Source organism: Gymnogyps californianus, chromosome 10, assembly GCF_018139145.2.
Source record: "Gymnogyps californianus isolate 813 chromosome 10, ASM1813914v2, whole genome shotgun sequence".
Lineage (NCBI taxonomy): Eukaryota > Metazoa > Chordata > Aves > Accipitriformes > Cathartidae > Gymnogyps > Gymnogyps californianus.
Window position 1 is genome coordinate 11,957,173 of NC_059480.1, and position 21,825 is coordinate 11,978,997.

Sequence of the window (21,825 nt, forward strand, 5' to 3'; positions counted from 1 at the left end):
CCAGTGATCCGGAAGCAGTAATTAAGCTCTCCACAGAGATGTTCAGTATTTCTAAGATGATCTTTTAATGTGGATTGTGTAAAATAGTGAAAGAAGAGGGATGTACAGATCAGTCACTGAAATGATGACAATTTCCTGATAAGAACAAATTTCTTTCCATATCTTTTAAACAACCAGGAAAGCATATGGTAGTTCTAAGACAGAATGCTGGAAGAAAGACCTCCCCTCGTTGTAACAGATTGTGTATCTTACGTTGATATTAAATAGTTTCCTCAGATGATAAGCAGCGTTTATCATGAAGGGGCTCTAGCAAAGTTCTAACTTCCTGGCCCATCAAGGGTGACAATGATGAAATAGTTCATGCTTCTGGATATTTTTTTTTTGTCTAAAATGAATCAGTTCCGACTATTCAGTGCTGCTAATGCACAGGCTTAAGATTTGAAAACAAAGTAACTGTCCAGTAAAACTCATACATAATAGCTTGTAAAAATAAACACAGGTTAGTCTTGAGCAAAATTAATATTTTCAAGCAAGCTTTAAGACAAAAGCAAATTGTTCATTTTTCCAACAACGTTTTCCACCTGTCTCAAAGCCCAGTTTTTCCTCTAAGCTTCATGATTCCACGTACTGGGAAAACAGGTTTTGCTGACTATTTAAAGTGAGAGGTAGCGAGAGAGAGAATATACAGGAAGACTGTACTAAATATATTGGAGCATCTGGCTAAATGAAATCAAGCCTACTTCTTTATCTAGGTAAGCATTTGCGAGTGCTTATGATGCACTAATAGTATTGTTGCACTTGTTTCCTGAGGCAGTAAATAATCTGAAGAAACCAAAATTAGAGAATAAGACTACTGCTTAAAATAAACATCCTCATAATACTGTATGAGTTTCCATATATGCTTAAAAAAAGATACTCAGATAAGGAAAATAAGGTAAATGTGACTATACTTCGGTAACCAAATGTAATTTATTTCAGATTTTGTTTTCAAGGAAATATTTCATCCCTCCTTTTTAGTGGGAAGTTGCATAAGTTATGCACGGAGCTATGTATCTCCATAAATGCTTTCTCTTTCTTCCTATAAGAAAGGCTTTGAAGCAGAGTAAGGCAATCAAAATCCTCAAGAGGAATTCTAAATGATGTGGATAAAACTGCATTGATGACCATGGCGCAAGGAGCTGGATATAGGGAACACTGGATTTCCTTATCTTTCTAAATTTACAGTCCTTGCATATAAACTACTTGGCTGATACGCTAAATATCCCAGCTGGCTGTGTTAATTAAGCACAAAGCATTCGCTATAAAATAAACACATGAAAAACAACGTAGCAGTTAGTAACCGAAGAAGGGAGGCCAGGGCGCTGGAACCAGCCTCTATTTCACAAGCCACAGGCAAATCTGATTACCAGGGATTACCAGAGCAAAATGGCTGCTGCGCCGTCCTGCCGCCGTCAACGGGCCCCGCGCTGCGGCAGGGCTGGCGGGCGCCACGGGCCACGCGCCGCCAGGAAGATGGCACCTGTCACGTCACCCCGCGCCCGGGCACCCAGCGCACCGTCCCGCTGAGCTGCTGCTTTCGTCTTCCTCCCTGCTAGAGAAAACCCCAAAGACATGCTTTTAATCGCCAGGTAGCTCAAAAACAGTGAGTTATTCTACATTCGAGCGTAAAATTGCGTAAGCGTTTCTGTTACTGCTAGGAAAAATCATATTGCAGGTTAATATGCATTGCTTCCTTGGCTAGAGATTTAATTTAGTGCGGAGTACAGTTATTACCCATAAACAGGAAGTGTCTTCAAGTTATCTGCAGCTGACGGGTTGCCAAATGTTTGATGTCTCAAGAGGCTCCGTTTTGAGACAGATATACTGACGTTAACATGCCGCATCAGGAGCTTATATTTTATGTAATTCGTGCAGGATTAAGAGACAATCGCATTTGAATTCTGCAGTGGCAGTTCATACTTAATGTAGTTGTAAAAGCCTTTATTTCGTATCTTGCTTTAATAAGAAAAAGGGACGGAACTTTTACTGTGCGCGTCCAGCTCCACCGTGTGGGCGAACGCTGCGAGGGAGCTTGTGCGAGCGGCGGAGCCGCCCGCCGCCTGCCTGCTCCTCTGAGACGGTCACTGCTCGGTTAATTAAAAGTTTCAGAAAGGACGTGGACAAAAGGATGAAACCTTTTGATTCCAGAAAGAACCGGACATGCAGCGGGAAATGTTGGGGGGGGGGGGGGGGGTGTTAATTATTTTTAGAGCCAGATCAGTTAGAGAGTGCTCTGTTACAGAGACAGGACTCGCTTTGGTTTTCAAAGTGAGAAACATCCCTCGATAAAAAGTGTAAGCCTGTTCTGAGCACTGATAAGGTTTTAAAGGCTGTTTTCCATGTGATGAGAAACGATCACAGAAAGTGTAAAGTAGGAAGTGAGAGAATGAGTTAGGGCTGTTAATAATAGGAAAAAATTACAGCTCTGAAAGAATGGTTCATCTGCTGGCTTCAGAGATCCGCTAATACTAACGTTCTTATGCTAAATTCCACCCTCCCCAGCTGTCTGAATTAAAAGTTAGAGGAAACAGAGTGAGGCTGAAAAAAATGATTTAAAGTCTATAATACTTATGAGGCTATAACAAATAGAAAAGGTAAGTATTCTATATTAATAGGGAAGGATGCGAGCAGCGAGAGTCTAAAAGAGAAAAAATATAAATGTAGAAATAATGTGTAGCTATGTAGCTGGAGCACTAACCTACATGTCACTGCAAGCTGTTAAACATAATTAGACATCATTAAAACTTCCCTGCATGCCTGAGGTTGTAAGGAGACTGAAGGGGCCCTGGTCGAGGCAGCCCTGCTTGCCATACTGCCCAGATGGGACTGGGGAAGTGATTCCATTAAAAACTGAGCTACCATCATAAAAATGATGGTTGGACAGTAGGTTTCCAGGTGGGCAAGGATCAGGATAGTAGAGCTGGGGGGGGGATGTGGTGTGTGTGTACTTGGTTTGGTTTTTGGTTTTGTTTTGTTTGTTTGTGATGCCTAGCCCTATTTCTGCTCTAGAACAAAACAGTGCCCTTTAGGAGAGTTAGATACAGATGAATGTTCCTTCTCAGTTGGGGAAACAGGCCGGAAACAAAACAGAGATAGCCTTCAAAGTATGTTAATGGAGTGGAATGAAACTGAACATAAGAAAATTATGGAGTGAACGTGTTTCCATAGTGTCATGTTGGTAAGTACCAGAAAATACTAGCATCTTTAAAATCCCAGTAGGAATGTGTGGAATAAGAAAACAGAGGGAGAACTGTTATTACAGCTTATCAAGTATCGCTGTTTCTCATTTTGTGTGGGTACCAGCAACTGGCCCTAATGGTTTTTTTGTTGATGCCACTAGCTTGTCTTTCAAATTTAGGTGACTGAAATGGAATAAAAGAATCTCTTCTCATATGTAATGGGCTACACTTGCCTGGCAGTGGATTTCAGAAGTTTAGCAGAAGTTAAAAACAATATTGCTAGATTGCAACAGTTCTCTTTGATAGTAAAAAATTTTATATTTGTTATATTTGGTATTCATCAGCCAGTAAAACTTCTTGTGATCTCTTTGTTTACTTCAAAGTAATATTAATATAAAAATTAACAGTAGCTTCTTCCCTCTGTAGTGTCCATGTAGAGCTGGCTGCTCTAATATTTATAATTAGCAGTGTCATCTGTGAGGCATAAGTAGTCAAATTTGTGTTTGGATGCATCAATCTCTGATCTTTCCATTAACTTTTAATAGTACCTATTTTCACTTCTGACTGTTGTCCTGGAGTGGTATTCTGTTGATGTCAGAAAAGGTAACATTATAGTTTAATCAACCTACTGACCATTACACTTAAGTTTCAGCTGAATATTTAAATCTTATTTCTCAAAGTGATTCAACAACTTTTAATGACAGGTTAAGTCTGTTATTGTTTTCGCAGAAAATCTGCAAATAGTAAGGTTACTCCCAATCAAAAATTCTGCTGTTCAGAAGCTAAAGTTATCTATAGGTGCACCAAAGACTATTAAGTTATACTACAAAGATACTGTTCAGATTCCTAAGACATTATTTATGTCTGGATTGAGAGTAAAAAGTATCAAAATAACACACATATTTGTGTCAAAAAAGGATGGCTTAGTAGGCTGAAGAGTGTTGTTGACCTTTAATAGGTCAAATGGTATTTACATATGTTTTGGGCAACATTTATAAATAATACTAGAATTTCTTCCGTAATTCTATAATAAAAATCATACAAAAGAATAGTAACATTCCAAATGGACTTTCCAGTGTTTTAATTGAAAATATTTAATAATAATACATCTGAAAAATTTTATCTTGGTCTCAGTAGAGCTCCCTTGGAAACTGAAGAGCAAGTTTTCCTTTTGCAGTATGAACTGCAAATGGAATGTAAAATATTCCTAAAATATTCCATTTATGTGTGTGCTAGGTCGAGCATTCTGATTTTATAGCATTTCAGACATGTTTTTCACAAATGCAAGAAGCAAGACAGGTAAAATAAAAGGCAGTAGAGAATCATTACACACATGAATAAATGGACTATTTGGGGAATGCATAGGTTGAGACAGAGAAGCATGAAGTGTTGGCTCTGAAAATCAATTTGCTCTGGAATTTTTCTGTATTACTTTCCAATGAGATATATAGCAGATGGTTTAGCACACAGCAAAAAAATTAAATGTCCAAATAGCAAATGATAGTTTGTACTATCTTTACACAAGGAATCGAGTTTGGTGTTTTACTGAGCATACCAAAATATCCAGGACTACAAAAACTGGCAATCTATGTGTACGTGCAAGTAGAAATTAAAAATATTCATTTTTCTCCTTAGGAGGATAAATTTTGAAATAACTAGTTGAATAATAAGACTTCTACTAAAAACACTTGGGTTTGTAGGCCTTGCTTATTAATGCCTCTTAGTATAGAAGTAGCAGTCTGATATATTTAGCAAACAGTACGTCAGATGATGTGTCTTTGAAATAAAACCAGCTGTCTCCAATAAAGAAACAGAAAAAACACAGGCAAGTTCCTATGGGGCAGTTCACTGGAAGGTAGAGTTGACACCATTTATTTCCTATACTTGGGAAATAACTCTATCAGTAGCTCCTGTTGTGAAATGTTTTTGATGTCTGACAGTTGGTTTCTAATACCACATCACATGAGCAAGTCAGATGTAATCTCAGACATTGTCAATGAGAAAAAAGAATCAATTATGGGATAGTGGCTGCTTGCTTGAAGAAAAGTGTTCTTGTCAGTATTCTTTCTGTAGAAGACTCGATATGCCACAAACTATCTACAATTATATATGGGTTTTCAGATACCGAACTAAAGCAGATAACCATACCTACCTACTGTGAATTTCAGGTTATCATTCCAAATGAATAAATATCTCTTTTTTTTTTAAGCCAAATAAGTATAATAAACAAACACATAATAAACTATGATTTTAAGATTTAAAGGCACAAAACAATGCGTCTAGATTTACAGCGGCTGTGAGTGGCCAGATAATCAAAATAGTATACGTCTACATTTCTATCACAGTTGTACTGATGAATTCATTTCTTGACATCCATGGCATATATAAGCATCAGAGGTATTTTTTGTGAATCACAATTTTGATTTTTCTGAATTATGTGCATTGAAAATTCTCAGCCATTAAACTGTATTAGAAGTTGTGGCCATTTGCATAGACAATACCTTTCTGATAGAAACAGCAGCCATGCTGCAAGGTACAAATTTTACTTCCCAGCTTCATCCATAATGTACCAAACTATGATCTTTTTCATACCACATTGTGTTTGTCTTCACAGTAAGGTTGTCATTGTTTTTTGTATAATTTGGTTTGCAGTGAAGTAGCTGGTGGATTTGTGATGAAGTGTCCAAAGTGTAACTAGATTAGCTAGAGCAAGGGTGTATGTCCCATATTACTTACGTTGTGATAAAGATCCTATTTTCAAGAAAGGATTACTTCCGAATAGCTTGGGTGAGAGAGCCAATGTGTTCTAAATGGCCATTGCTGTTTGCTTAATGAATATGGGTCAAACCGTTATTTCACCATTTGGATCAAACCCATCTTAATAAATATGTTGGCATTTTTAATGTAAACTATTCGAGGATAAGGGTCATCAGAAAAATTGTCAAGCTTAATATTTAAGTTTGGAGCAGTAAATGGAATGTTTAGAAGGTATTCCTAACTTATTAGAGCACTACAGTGTGGTACTATTTTAACCTGTCTTACAAAATTTCTGTCGTTGGTCATTTTCTTTAAGGTGCATTTTGATTCCACAAGTTAAAAGAAAAGGGTCTTTAATAAATATACGGGTTTTTTTACTGTAGGGATTGGTAAGTGCCAGTAGGACAACTATTTCTTCATGACTTGAAGTCAGAAATGGGCAGTAGTAGTTGAAAACACTACTCAGAGATGGAAAAAAAGGAAGAAACCTCATTATATGGTACAGATCTGAATTTGAACAAAACAAAAAAAAATCATCTGGTTAAGTCAGAGATTTTGTCCAGATACATACTATCAAATTAATCCATTTTTTTCAGTCTATTTTTCATTCATATTTTGCATCTTTTATCTCAGTTAAACCAACCAGTATATTCGTACAGTAACAGCCTAATCTAAACATTTTTTTGTCAGCATTAAACCTCATTATTATAAATTGGCAGTTATTTAACGGTATTTACTATTGCAATTAAATCTTATTATTTGGTAGGAAATAAGAACACACGGTCAAATTATGAAGTGTGAACACTATAAACTATAACTGAAGAAAAAACTTACTCTCTACTTGTTTTGCTCACTGAATTTATAAATTCAGTTACTTATAAATTTTGAGTCATTTTAAAATAAGTGTAAACTATTAAATTTAATCACTATTTAAAAAATAATATTCTGTTTATGTAAATACTGTATATGTACTCCGCTGTTGTTTACAAAATGGTGTTGCTTGTGCATTCATTTGTTTATAAAGCCTTGTCCTGTAACTGAAACTTTATTGCATGAGATCTCTGATCCCTGTTCTAAATATCAGCTTAATAAGGGGATCAGATGCAGTTGTGTAGTAAAGTCATTGTCTGACAAACAGCCCCAGAAAACAAAGTCCTCAATATCCACAGAACCACAGCAATTCAGCCTTCCCCATAATGTCTACCAAATACCTCAACCGCATGCTGGGGGAATTAGCTCAAGGGTTCAGTGAGTCATTCAGTGTGAACCTGAGCAGATGCACCCACTGGCACAACAGAAAGCTGGAGGCTGCGGTCCCCAGTGAAAGGCACGGGGTGGGCGACAGACCCATGTGGGGACAGAGAAGATCCTCTGCCTCCTGCTGAGGAGCTACTGGTGTTCCTGCATCCTTGATCTGTACATAGATTACCTTCAGTATTGTTGGCATGAGTGAACCTAAGATGACTTCAACCTGAAATGCTATGACAAAATTTTACTCATTCTTAAAATTTAGAAGTTAATAAATTAAAAATATATATAAAATAAATATAGAACTATAAACTTGATCTATAACTGAAATGGATGAAAAATGCCTTCTAAATATATTTACATTCTTTTTTTTTTTCTTGTAGATGACAGTCATGTCCCATTCAAAGGATCTCAAGGATGACTTCCACAGTGACACTGTACTTTCCATTTTAAATGAACAGCGCATTCGGGGTATTTTATGTGATGTCACCATAATTGTGGAAGATACCAAATTTAAAGCCCATAGTAATGTGCTGGCAGCTTCAAGCCTTTACTTTAAAAACATTTTTTGGAGTCGTACTATCTGTATTTCAGGTCATGTACTGGAGTTAGATGATCTCAAAGCTGAAGTGTTTACAGAAATACTGAATTACATCTACAGTTCCACAGTCGTCGTTAAGAGGCAGGAGACTGTAATGGACCTTGCAGCTGCAGGGAAAAAACTGGGAATATCATTTCTAGAAGATCTTACGGATGTTAATTTTTCAAGTTCCCCCTGCCCCTATGCATACTGTATTAATGAAAAAGGAACTGTCAAAGAGGAAAAACATGAGAAGAGACATGAAGACTCCGCTGTGACAAATGGACCACGAATTACAAATGCATTTTCAATTTTTGAAACGGAAAACAGTTTGTTTTCTCCACTTGATTTGAGGGCGAGCTTTAAAAAGGTATCTGAGACAATACAAGCTCCCAACATCAGCCTCGACAGAAGCGATGTTTGCAAAGATGCTGAGCCAGCCAGTACACTGGCCGAACACTCCTATGCAGTTTCTTCCGGGGGAGATACTTTTCAAGGAACACCTTTTCTTGAACAGGACAGCAGCCCTTCGTACAAGATGGGTGAAGACCACTATGAAAATCTCCAAGCCACACCACTCATTCAGCCGGGAAAACAAGCATGCAGTACTCCTAAGACAGGCTTTAAGCCCCAGGGTACTGGTTTGGCTACAGCAAAAGTACCGGCCTCTACAGTAACCACTACAGAAGCCCAACATGAAGCAGTTACTGATCAGACAATTATTTCCTTTCCAAAACCTCAGAATAAAGCAGGAGATGTCCATTTATCCAGAGAAGAGGAAGACAATTCTGCTAATGTCTCTGGATCCGTGGCAACTGTCATTCCACCTGTTTACAATTGTAACTGTTGTGCAAAATCATTCAATGACAGGGCGTTACTCAGTACTCATCTTCAGCTCCATTCAGAGCATCAGGAAACTTTCATATGCAAATACTGCAGCAAACAATTTGCAAATCTAAATATACTGGAAAGTCATGAACAAGTCTGCATGAGATCAAGTAGCTTATCGGTTCACAATGGAAACGAACAAAATTTTGCAGATAACTATACTGCTACGGACGGAAGGAATGGAGGTTCATATGCAAATGCAGAGCCTCTGTTGACTGAAAACACCATCACTGATTATTCTAATGCAAACTGCACTTTACCCGAAACAGATCATTTGGTTAAAGTCGTTGATGGGCAGATACTATATACTTGCATCGTTTGCAAGCGTAGTTATGTAACATTGTCTAGCCTTCGAAGACATGCAAATGTGCATTCATGGAGAAGAACATATCCTTGTCACTACTGCAATAAAGTATTCGCATTAGCTGAGTATCGCACCAGACATGAGATCTGGCACACTGGAGAAAGACGGTATCAGTGCATTTTCTGTCTGGAGACTTTTATGACGTACTACATACTAAAAAATCATCAGAAGTCTTTCCATGCAATTGACCATCGTCTCTCAGTAAATAAAAAGACAGCCAACGGAGGGTTAAAACCAAGTATGTACCCATACAAACTTTATCGACTTTTACCTATGAAATGCAGGCGACTACCTTATAAGTCCTACCGAAATTCTTCATATGAAAATGTTCAAACAAGTAGCCAGGTTAACGAAACTGCTTCTACTAACTGTTTCATTCCGAGTTCTCTTAGCTCTGAGCTACCACCACTGAATTTTCAAAGTAATTTAATAGCAAACAACAGAACTCTTGCCTTGGATACATCTTCATGTAATGATACAGCATCTTCCACGAATACTCAGAATTCTTCCTCTTGGGGAGTAGGTATCTTAAATTCTGACCTGCAAAGGGACTTTTTCACAGCTGAAAAAAGAGTTTGCCCTGCTGCAAATGACTCTGGTTCTCAGGAGTGTGATTCCTCAGTTGTGTCTTTAACTAATGTGAATGAAAATTCAACCTCTGTCATCAGTTACAGCAGTTCTGCACCCTCTGTTATAATGCACAGTAGCAGAGTTTCATCAGTAATAATGCACAGTAAAACAGTCACTTCTGTAGAAAACAGTAAGACAGAATCTTCAAATAATCTACCTAGTCAGTCTGTAAGTGATGATTGTAAATATGGGTCAGATAATTATGGGAAGTGCATTACAAAATCAAAAACTATTAAGGAGAAAAAGAAAACATTGCTGTACAACAGAGCAGAAGCAACTGAGGATATGCAGCACGTCACAGGATCTGGAGGTTCATCTAGCAAAACGACAAATGCTGTCCAAGAATCGAGTAAAACTGAAACGTACATTGCAAAGCCTGCCTTACCTGGAACATCTACTGACAGCAATGTTGCGCCTCTTTGTCAAATAACAGTAAAAATTGGTAATGAGGCTATTGTAAAAAGACATATATTAGGATCTAAGCTGTTTTGTAAAAGGGGCCGAAAATCTAAACACGAGTCCAAACAGGACAATCTAATTGAGGAATCAGAAATGGAGATAAAAGAAAGAAGCCCGTCTCGGCTCTATAGCTCAGAATGTCTGGAGCTGACAGAAATGTGTGATGACGTAAGTGACCAGGACTCCAGTGATAAACCCTGGAGACCCTATTATAATTACAAACCAAAAAAGAAATCCAAACAGCTGAGAAAAATGAAAAAGACCAAATGGAGGAAAAAGCACGGAAGCAAGAACATCATTATGGAAAGCCACAACACATGCAGTCGAGAGTATGCGCTCAGGAATGCTCCTGAGGAAAAGGCGATCAGTCAAGAAGAGAACACAGAAATGCCTAATCTTCATTGTGAGCTCTGTGAAAGAGATCAATCTTCCACTGCAGAAATTCAAGAACACGTACACTGGCATGTAGCTACTTCAAAGCCTTACGTTTGTGAATTATGCCAAAAACAATTTCAAAGTCCATCCACTTTAAAAATGCATATGAGGTGTCACACTGGGGAAAAGCCCTACACTTGCAAAACCTGTGGTAAATGTTTCTCAGTTCCTGGAAATCTACAGAAACACGAACGTATTCACCTGGGTGTCAAAGACTTTGTCTGCCAATACTGTAATAAGGCGTTCACTTTAAATGAAACACTCAAAATACATGAAAGAATTCATACTGGAGAAAAACGCTACCACTGTCAGTTCTGCTTTCAGAGCTTCTTGTATCTTTCTACCAAAAGAAACCATGAGCAGAGGCACGTACGTGAGCATAATGGAAAAGGATACGCTTGCTTTCAGTGCCCCAAAATTTGCAAGACAGCAGCTGCTCTGGGAATGCACCAGAAGAAACATCTATTCAAAAGTCCAGGTCCACAAGACAGAAAAGAACAGTTTTGCAATGAAAGCACTAAACTTTTGGAAAATCCACATTTCCTTGGCTCAGAAAGAAGTGAAGGAAAAAATATACAAAATGTAACTCCAGAAGTTATCCTTTGAGTGACAGTTGTGCAAAAGAGAAGAAAAAATCCCAAACTATATATTGGAGAAAATATAGATGCATTGAATGGGGAAACATCTCCACTCGAACTAGTATCATTTACTAAGATCAAATTTCTTCATCTAAACGTGTCAATATATGCAAAAGAAGGAAAAATAACACAGAAAAGAAAAACTAGTATTTGCAATAATACAAACTTAATGTGAAAGACCCAAAATACTTTTGCCACAATAGACTTGTAACAGAGAGAGAGACAGAAAGAAAAAAGAAAAAAAATAGGACCAACCAAAACCCTGCTACTTAGCATTACAGGAAACTAGTCACTGAACTATTTTACAGTGCTGTTTTTGAGTCAGAATCGTTCTAGGCAAAATAAATAATGTAGGTTCACAGTGTACTCTGTAGAAGGAATTTTTGCTGCAGAAACCATATATTGCATTTTTTAACAAAAAGTAATGTGTTTATAAGCAAAATAATTGTAATCTAGTGTATTCTAAAGTGAAGGTGGGAAATGTTTCATGAACTTGGGTATGCTGAAGTACAGTTGAGTTCTGGCGTGCTTTTCTGTAACTCAACATTTACAAAACATATTCAGGAGTTTAAACCTCTTTTCCTTTCTATATTCAGTTTTGTAATTACCATAATAACCGTTAAGTCTGAGTGCTTGTGTGGAAAGTATTCCAGATTTATGATATCTCTGAGACATTTAATAAAGATTCAGTAGAACTCACAATAGCCAGTCTTCCAAACTGCATAAATCCCAATGTCAATGGCCTGGTAGAGCTGTTCAGGTGCATTTGCCTAATGAAAATTGTTCTCATGAAACAGCATAGATTAAAGAAATCCTGTATATAAACGTCCACCTCCTGGTGGGTCTGCAACTCCTGTCTTCTAGAAATATCATTCTTCTCAGCAGAAGAAGAGGAGATTTAGACAGAGTCTTCCTCCTCATCCTGGAATAATGCCTGGACAACAAATGACAGAGCAACTCCCCATAAATACTTCGATTTTGGGAGGAGTAGGTAAATACTCAGATTCTTGCTTCCATATATATCCCTGAGGCAATCCCTATGTATAAGCAGGGATAGGGCCAGTTTGTGGGGTTCTCTGTCATCCCCATGCCTTAAATACATCTAACCTTCATATGTCCCTTCTCAGTGATCCCCCTAACCATGCCAGCATCTGGCCCCAGGCAAGCTTTGTCGCAGTGTCCCTTGGCCCAGCACAGTGGGCCCATAGCAGAGGGGTGCCTAGAACGGATTGCTGGAGGAAGAAGTGTTGGCCTTTCTGCCTCCCTCATCCTGCCACACCAAAGGGTTATGGGGAGCCTTACGGCTTCGTAGTTTGCTAAGAATCAGGAGAATAGGCTTCTGAAAGACATCACCAAAATATTACAATCAATATTATTTTGTGAAAATGTGATTAATTTTAATTGAGATTAAGAGATTTTAAAAAAGTCTGAGAGGGTGTATGTCTACAAGTTGCATTTCATATCATAGGGCTCTGTTGTACTGTATCTGCATTTCCAGTTAGTCATGTATGTTTATCTCTGTGAAGTGTTAAAAAATTAAGTCAGGACAAAGGTTAGTGATCCTCAACTTCATTCTACGTGCAAATATAGTACACAGTTTGTTTACTTACTTCATTTTCTTGAATATTTTAAAAGAAACTATAGCTTGGGTACAATAAAACTACAATTGAAATGATAATACAGTATTGATTGAAGTAATAAGATAGTCCACTTATTTATTCTATAATTGGTGAATGCTGTGAACCCCTTGAGAAATTTTGGTTCCATGGTAGCTTTGGTTTCATTTAAATAAGGATAATAGAAGAATAAACACAGGAAAGTACAATGATGTTTCAAAGAAAGTACACAAAGATATCTTCTAAGTGGACATGTATGATGACAATTATAGACCAAAGCAAATAAGGTAGAATATTTATAAATATAAAGATAATTTTACAAATATTTTATATAACTGTATAGTTCATAAGAAAAATATTGATAGCTTGTGTTAGGTTTGGGGGGGTTTGTATATTTTGATAAAAACACAATGACTTTGTAACTCTGTATATTCTCTACAGTTTATAGCAAAGCAGTTTTAAGATGGCAATGTCATGTTTATAGTTCAGTTGTGGCACTTTTACTACAAGTAACACGTTGCAGTAATGAGTCAAGTATTAATGACCAAATTAGAATTAAAGTAAGTGTAAGAGAAGGTAAATACTATACGTTGTCAAAGACTGTAATTTGCTATATAATTGCATCTGTATTTTTGTTTAGAAGAAAATATTAAATGCAGATGTTAAGGATTGATAAAGAGTCTAATTTTATTTTTAGAAAGAGTGATTATAACTCTGTTTTTGCTTAATTAAAATAACATCTTCCTATTTTTCTGTAAGTCTCTCCATTTTTTAAATTATGTTAATACTTATATAATCTATAAGATCCACAGATCTGTATCTTCTAATAGTTATTTCGTTAGAAGATTAAGCAACACAGTTACCAAACGTTCCCTTCGTTGAGGTCAAAACAGTGAATCAAGAACACGCCAGAGCTCAATGGAAGTGATGGTATCTCCTGGCAGCGTACCATTAAGGGTGAATGCAGTGCTGAGGTGAACAGAATCTACCTGCTCAGTATCTTAAAGGACTTGGCAGACAGGTGAACTGCGTTTAATACTTTGCAACATCTTAAACATGTTTTCATGAGGACCTGAAACTTTAAAAATTATTTTCTTTTCAATGCTGGTAGTAACCTTGCAGTATAGATTGTGTATTTTACACACTGTACTTCAAATCTTTTGGGACTACTGTCAAGAAACATAGTTCAGAATGCAAATATCTAATTGCATAAGGAAATATGAAGATACATACAAAATAGAAGATTACGCATATTCAAAGTACTTCCCCCTTCAGCTAGGTGTCACTAGTCTGTAACGTGCATTAAAAATTAAATTTAAGCTAAATTATGCAGGTCATTTTGGGATGGTCCTCAGGAGGGATGTATAACTAAACAAAAAAATTTAGAAGTTTGCTACATACAAGAAATACATTTTTCTCTATTTCAGATGCTAATTAAAAAGACAAGTGGATCATCCCAAAGTGTGTGCATCTAAACAAAATGTTAGTCAATCCTCATTTATGACATACCCAAGATTAGAACAAATGTACTGAATGATATTGCTGTCTTCTGTGAAATGAGATAACATGACACAGCCAAACTACAGGCAGAATCATGTAAGTAAGCCACTAAGTGTCATCATCACTTTCATTTGTTCTAAACTTCCTTAATACAGCAATTATCACTGACAATTCAACACCTTGGCTGACAAGAAGTTATCTCACAAAAGCAAAGATCCCCCTACTTACATTCTCATTGTTAAATGAAGAAATCTTTCTCCTAAGTTTGCAAGTTAGCACACCAGTATTTGTCTTAACTATGTCCTTAGCTGAACAGACCTACTTGTCATACAGATGCTTCTAAAATGTAACTTTAAGAGAGGCCGAAAATGAACATCATGCAATTGAAACAGTATTCTGAATATAGTATGTTAGATTAAAGCAAGGCACTTATAAAACGGAGTGTCGGGAATTAGACAATGGCAAAACTAAAAGTTGCATTGATAATGTCGATAGGTCTATGCTTCGAAGGAAGCTGATGCTAAGTTAAACAGTAAATTCCAACTGTAATAACTTTTGTGAGAGTATGGAAGAACTAGTCACATGATCTAACTTGTAAGATGTTGCAACCCACAGTTTAAGCATACATCTTCATTCTCAGAGTGCTACCCTGCTATGTTTCTCAGATCAAAGCTCTGACTCTGCCCAGGTTAGCCTCAGTTCACCAGCCACCGGTCAGACAGGGCAGCCAACCTAGATAGCCAACTGTAGATAATCAAATCCTCAATTTGTGCTGTAGAGGAACCTCTCTTTTCTAACAGGTTAAAATTCAGCTTATGCGAACTGCTGTCTTTGTGCAGATTTGGGGTTTGGATGCATGCAAATACACCCATTACTGGTGTGATGAAGCAGCTTATTCCCCACCAACCCCCTGCCCGCCACCTTTAAACACATACCTGTCCTCCCCCAACCACGATGTGGAGCGTGGGGATGAGGAAGGAACCTCACCGCTGCCGAAGGGGCAGCAGGGGAGAAGTTGGATGCAGGAAAAGCCACCAAGGAATGAGGCACAGCAGTGCCTGACTGCCAGATTATATGGCTCGATGCCATATCATAATAATGGCAAGATTTGTGCAAGAGAAATAAAAAACGGTCAGAGCGCCACAGCAGAGGACTTCAATTAGAGACAAATGACAGATGCTGGCCTGAAACTTTCCAAACTTCCCTTTGCTTTTACAGGACAGACTGGAGGGCTTTCTAGGTGTAAAGTGAAGAATCCTAGTCTTCCACTGCTTTCTGAAACAGCTTTAGCCCACTGAACTACCTCTGTTTTAGGATACATCAGTCATTAAAGGCTTTCACCAGACTGTGCCTATAGGGCCTGGAAGCTGATGTACCCTCAGCGTGCACCCGAGTGTCACCGAACTGGACACGCCACCTGCAGCTGGTGGCTGGGCGGATTATGCAGACCTAAGAAAGATGCCCACCACTGATGTGGGACTGGGGTGAACTCCAGATGTAAGCAAGATGCCAGAGAGTTTCACATTAGGATCTGTTATCTTCAAGAAATGTCAGTACAAAACGTGATGCAAAGGCCCTTTAATTCTTGATGAAGGCAGGCTGCTGCTGCGCTTTATCTGTAGTCTACTGTGTTGGTTAGTGAGCAAAGCATTGCTCATGGCAGGCAGCACTGGAAGCTGAACCGTTTCCTACTTGTTCTATGGCATTTCTTACACGGCCGAACTGGCAAATGTAAACAAGTGACAGCAGAGAGGAGTCAACAGGAGCCATCGCGTGCTTTTCACCGAGACAGGCACTCAGCATACCAGAAATCAAAGCAACCGGCTCCGTCGCTCCTTTCAGCCGTTTAATGCGACGAATATTAATTTGGTAAATACAAGCGTTTAACGTGCCTCGCAGCTGAAGCCCCTCTGCCCCTGCAAGAGGTACACAAAGGAACAGGGCCGTCAGGGCAAGCTGCGGAAGCGGCCCAGACCACCGCGCACCCAGGGAAGCGGAGACGGAACAGCAAGACCCCCCCCACCCCCCCGGGCCCGCCGTCGCCGGGAGCTGCCCGGGCCGGGCTCGGGCGCGGGGTGCCGCCGCCGGCAGCCGCAGCAAGGGCGGAACCGCGCAGGGGCCTGCTGGGAGACGGGCGCCATCGCGCATGCGCCCCGCCGCCCCCCGCCCCGCTTCGGTCTCTGGTGCCCCCGAGGGCGGCGGCCGGCGGGGGCGGAGCGGCAGCGGCTCGCGGGCGTGTGGCGGGGCCGGGCCGCTCCCTTCCCCCGCGGCGCACTACACTGCGCAGGCGGCGGCGCTGGCGCGATGGCGGCCGGGGACGGCGGCGACGAGGTGCGGGTGCTGCAGAACCTCCGGGGGAAGATCTGTAAGTGCGGCGCGGCGGGCTGCGGCGGGGCTGGGCTGGGCTGGGCGAGCGCCCGGGGCCGCCGCGCTCAGGTGCCCGCTCCTGCCCTCGCTCCGCGGCGCGGGCCGCCGCCGCTCCCTCTCCTTCCCCGCGGCGGGGCGGGCGGGCGTTCGCGCGGCGGCCGTTGAGGCCGCGGGGGGGCGCTGGGGGGGCAGCAGCTCCTCACGGCGCTGCCCCTCGGGCCGGGCGGCGAGGAGAGCCCCGCGGGCTGGGTGTGGGGGCCGCGGGGGGCCCCGGCCGCGCTGCGGCGGCGCCGGGAAGGGGCTTTGTGGCGGGCGCGGCCGGCACGTGCTGGCGGGGGCGGGCGGGGCCGGGCCGGGGTCTGCGCGGCCCCGGGGCCGGGCGGACAGCAGGGATGCGGCGGGGCCGTTGGAGCCCCGGAGCGGCTGGGAAGCATCCGTTGCTCCGAGGGTTTCCTTGAGTCAGCGGCGAGCAGAAATGCCCCCTCCCGTCCGGACCTCGGGCATCGGAGTCTGTTTGTCAAGCAGAAATTGCGAAATTATTGATGTGCAGGAAGTTGGTGGTAGAGGGCCGTTCTGGAAACGGTCATTAATGCTTCTGTTTCTTTGTGTAGCGTGTGTGCGAGTGAGAGGGAGGCAGAGAGAGAGGGTGGTGACTTTATTTTGGTGGTTAGGAAGTGCTGACTAAAAATACCTATACATTCAGTAACGTGGGAAGCCAAAGGATGAGCTGGGGAGGAGGGGCCGGGGAGGAAAACAGATAGTGTGGTGCGGCTCGGGAGGACTTCAAAGCAAGTAGGAGAAACAGGATGTGCAGCGGCTTCCTGAAGGGGTATCAAAATACATTCATACAATTCAGGTGCAACCATTTATTTCCTTTCTCACGCAGTCAGTCGACTTTTTTGAGAATGAAGCGAAACAAGTTGAATTAGGCCTGGCGCTGGGATTGAGAACTGGTTGTGAAAATCTTTTGAAGGGTTAGGTTTGGTGGAGGAATGGAGTCGTGTTTACCTAAATGTTGTCATGTAGTATAGACTTGAATATGTCTTCAGTAAATAGATGATTAGGTCATGAAAACAGGAGACTGCATGAAGTATAGCTGGAGGTACTCTCACTCCAGTGTGTTAGCGATAGCGAGTGATTGCCTGTTGAGTAGACAAGGCTGAACGCACGCTTACTGAGATTTGATGTTGTTAGCGATTATCACAGAAATAATACGTCAGCTTGCCTTTAAAAAAGAATAGTGTTAGTTGTGGGGCTAAGGCATTAATTACTGAAGCTGACTTATTTATTGACACCATTCTGCTTCCTAACTTTTATCATAAGGTTTTTGTCAATACTGGACAACACAACATTCAAGGAGGTCTGCATTTTGTGATACTTGAACCTGATGAAAGTTTTCCATTAAGCGTTAAAAGACAAAACCCAAAATGTCTTGAGACTTGTGTTGAGACTAGTTTTATTGTCCCATTTACATGTTCTGGATTGAGCCTGCAGTTGTACCGTAACTTTGAATGTTCAATTACCTGGCAAAAGTAATGGTAAACAGAGGACCATGGCATGCTTCCTAGGGAATACATAAAGGGTTGGTTGCCAAAGATGGACCTGTAAGAACTGTAGGAGCCCATTTGGAAAATGAGTGGAAGTAGTAGCTGCAGTAAAAGACGTGTCTTGAAACAGTGTGAAAATCACTTTTGTAAACTTTTTTCTTCTAACAAAATAAAAACACTGTTTAAAAAAAAGATACGAGTTAAATATGCTGTGGAAGCTTGCGAACCCTCAAATCCCTAGATGCTCTTTTGGCTTCTTTGTACAGCACATACTGTTGTATTTTCACTACTTGCTAGTATTTTACTAATGTGTTTTTTAGGGGAAAACCCTCTGAATGAACAATAATAAACAAATGTAAGAATGTAATCCTCCTTGATCTGGAGGGATTAACAGTGGCAGACCTCACTTTGGAAAGCTGATGTTCATAGTCTGTAAGAATTCCTTGTAACGTTTCTTAGAAGTGGAATACATTTTGGTGCCTAAGCTTTGTTGGCATTTAAACTACTACAGGACTTGACACTGACTCATTTTATATGTGTTGCATGAGAGCGCATGGTAGTTTTAATGAGGTAATGTCAGTTCTATGTAATTCTGCATGTATAGAAAACACCATCTGCAGTAAGTTCTTATTTATACTGTTGTTTTACAATACACAAATAGATGGTAAAATCTAAAGTTAGTGCTGTTATACAAATCATCACAACAGATTTAGAATTGAGGCATATAGTTAAAGATGGCTTAAGTAGCTATTACATACCTAGCAGTGAAAAAAACAGAGTAGGAACACATTTGCAGTCCCTGGTACTCTCCGTGTTTCATGGGATACCAGTGTTTGCAGCCAGTCTCCTGCCTCCGGTTTTCAAGGCAGAGGCAAGATGAACTGGTCTTACCGGTTTAAGACCCCATAGTATTTTTTGAAAATGTGGTATTACACTTTAGCAGGTTTCCACCAGAAATCCGCTGAAGGTCTGTCTTTGCTTTATGATGACTCTTTTGTATTGGTGGCTCTATTCTACGTGTCATAGTAATGACAAAAGCGCTTTGCAAAGGTACATGGATATCATGTAGTTTTAGGCATATCTCATAGTGTAGTGTTTTAAGCTTTATAACTAGCTTCTGTTTTCATTTTACGACATACAGTGGTACATTTTTAGGTAGTAAGTGATTTTAGTTGCTTTGATTTTTGGTGTGTTTACTGGAACTTGTCTTAGTGGAGCACTTGGAAAATGTCTCTGTTGTCTCCCAGAGCTCATTTGACAAAATTCAGGACGCGTACTTTTTCACACTTCTTGCACTGAGTTGTTAACACTGCGTGGTTATCTCGGATTATGCTGCACTCCTGGAGTGGATTTAATTGTTGCTATATAATATGTTTAGTCCTGTGAAGCGAATACTTTGGAGTTTGTGTGCATAAACGTCTCCTAAATTTCTTTGTTCTGGGTCCCTGTCTGAGGATGTACACTAATTGCACACTCTCACTCGACAGAGGATATTGTGAATAGCATTTATCTATCCCGCCTCCTACTTTTGTTTAGTTTCTGATCCACTGTTAACAGTGAACAAGCTTTAACTTGATGTTTTCATGTAGTGTCTACATTTAACAAATGATATGTAGGCAAGGGAGTTTAACAGAACTGTTGAATTTGGTAGGTTGCTCCGTTGCTGTTATTACTAACTCTGTTATTACTAACTCGTAACAGTAATGTGGAGAGTTTGAATCTATTAAATGTTGTACACCTGAATTCCTACTACTCTAACACTTGAGTTTTTATTAGCATTGCAGCTTTTCCCTTTTGTTTAGGTTTGATCTAATCTTATTTTGAAGTGAGGTTTTACTAGGTATTTATATAGAGAACCTAAACAATATTTTCTAAATATTTTAAAATCCAAACCAATATGCATAATTGGCCAAAGTGTGGTTTGTTTGGGTTTTTTTAATTACTATTATTATTTTTTGCTGTTTTCCTAAAGTAGCTGAGTGGCAATAAAAAAAGTTAGTTTAAAAGTCAGGTAACTAATAGCAGTTGTGAACTTCTATCTTTTCAAAATAAAAAGGTTGATGTTTATTATTTTAGTGATGCATTTCATCATTTCCCTATTGAATTAGGCTACTGAATGTGTCATGTGAAAATAATTTCTGATTTAAGTTAGTCTGGTGAGTGAAACTGGTGAATTGATACGGTCAATACGAAATAAGTCTGTTATTGCTGCTGTTTCATCACTTGCACATTTCACCATTTGAACTGCAAGTTTAAGTATCTCACTATGTAGTTTTAAATGACAGCCTCTGTGAAGAGACTCAAAATATAGTTCCACAGTTAGATCTAAAATTGGTTTAATTTCTCTCTTCTCCCCAAAACAACTTTATTTGGTGTTTCTGACTAACCATTCATCCTACATACACTTTCTAAACAAACACTTGGAAAACACTGGTGTACACTTCTTCGGTATACTTCTCTTACTTCTTACCTTTTTTCCTTTGAACAGTGAAACATATGCGGTCTTCAGAATTCAGAATTGCATGCTTGATGAATGCACTGAAAAGCTAAACATTCAAGCAGATATCTGGTGTTGTTCATACTTGATTTTTATGCAACTATTATATCCTTAGATTTTTGAGGAAGAAGTAAGACTTGGTGTAATCAATCAAAGACTTGTGCATTTTTTAAATTTTTTTTTTTAAGAAAATAAGCTTTTTGGAAGAGTTGGACCACTACATGGCTGAAAAGTCTCCCACAATCACAGATATTAAGAGGTGTTTGGAAAGATGTGAAATCCCATGCTCTGTACTTCACCTGACAAGTGCTCTGAGGTTATTTTTAACTCAGAACTGAGAATCATCCCCACTGTCTCCCAAAAACCTCAATAAATTTTTCCATGCCTTAAAGCTAAACACTTGGGCTACACAATAAAGGTTTTTATCTCATTAGAAAATCAAAACTTCTATTTCTTCTATTCCCTTGGATAGAAAGTTTCTTTTTAATACTGAAAGACTGCAGTATAGTAGACATAAAAATTGTGAATTATGTAGAAATACTTAATTTTTACTCTTTTAAGAAAACATTGAAACTATAATAATTGTAGTTTCCTTTCAAAGTCCACTGTACAGTGCCTTTACAGTGCTGATTAAGTAATGTTATATCTTAAATATTTTATGTAAAAATAGGATGGTGGAGCTACAGAAGATTAACTAAAAAATAAAGATTCTTATCAGGAACAACTGACACATACGGTTCATGCTTATTAATTGCAAACTACAGTATCAGAAGCTCTCTGGGGATTACTAGCCTCTCATGAATTTATTTCTGTATTTTCTTTCATATGTTTTATTAAAATAGCTTTTTTTTTAAGGCAATATTCATTCATTGATGCTTTTCTCGGTGGTTCTGCAATATCTGACTTAAGGGTAACTTTGAGTTTAGTCTCTTTTTGGAGTCTAATGGCATTAAAAACCGGTTCTGTTCATGTCTCTCAAGCTGTCAATGTTAAGTGTAGTGTTTAAAAATAATATGTATACTTCCTTCTCTCCCACATCCAAGTTGATGAAAAGCTCATTGATGCTTCTGAGAGCACAAGT

The 21,825-nt window shown here is 39.5% G+C and overlaps 2 protein-coding genes across 4 annotated transcripts in view; both read left to right on the forward strand.

The window, feature by feature from the left end:
• The first annotated feature begins 1,381 nt into the window (after positions 1-1,381).
• ZBTB38 (zinc finger and BTB domain containing 38) lies at positions 1,382-13,582 on the forward strand. 2 transcript variants are annotated; one of them, XM_050902500.1, is made up of 2 exons: positions 1,382-1,642; positions 7,607-13,582. In XM_050902500.1, the coding sequence occupies exon 2, from the start codon at positions 7,607-7,609 to the stop codon at positions 11,183-11,185; it is 3,579 nt and encodes a 1,192-aa protein (XP_050758457.1). In that variant the 5' UTR covers positions 1,382-1,642; the 3' UTR covers positions 11,186-13,582. The 2 variants fall into 2 exon arrangements, with proteins under 2 accessions (XP_050758457.1, XP_050758456.1); XM_050902499.1 differs by having other exon boundaries at positions 1,382-1,628.
• A 3,038-nt stretch (positions 13,583-16,620) lies between these two features.
• Positions 16,621-21,825, forward strand: part of RASA2 (RAS p21 protein activator 2) — a 52,179-nt gene continuing 46,974 nt past the window's right edge. The window contains exon 1 of one of the 2 annotated variants that reach the window (XM_050902667.1): positions 16,621-16,664. Coding sequence is in view for 1 of the 2 variants with exons in the window: in XM_050902666.1 (XP_050758623.1) it covers positions 16,638-16,698 (61 nt within the window). In the remaining variant the exon portion in view is untranslated. Of the gene's footprint in view, positions 16,699-21,825 lie in introns of both variants that reach the window. The other variant, XM_050902666.1, reaches the window with a different exon arrangement.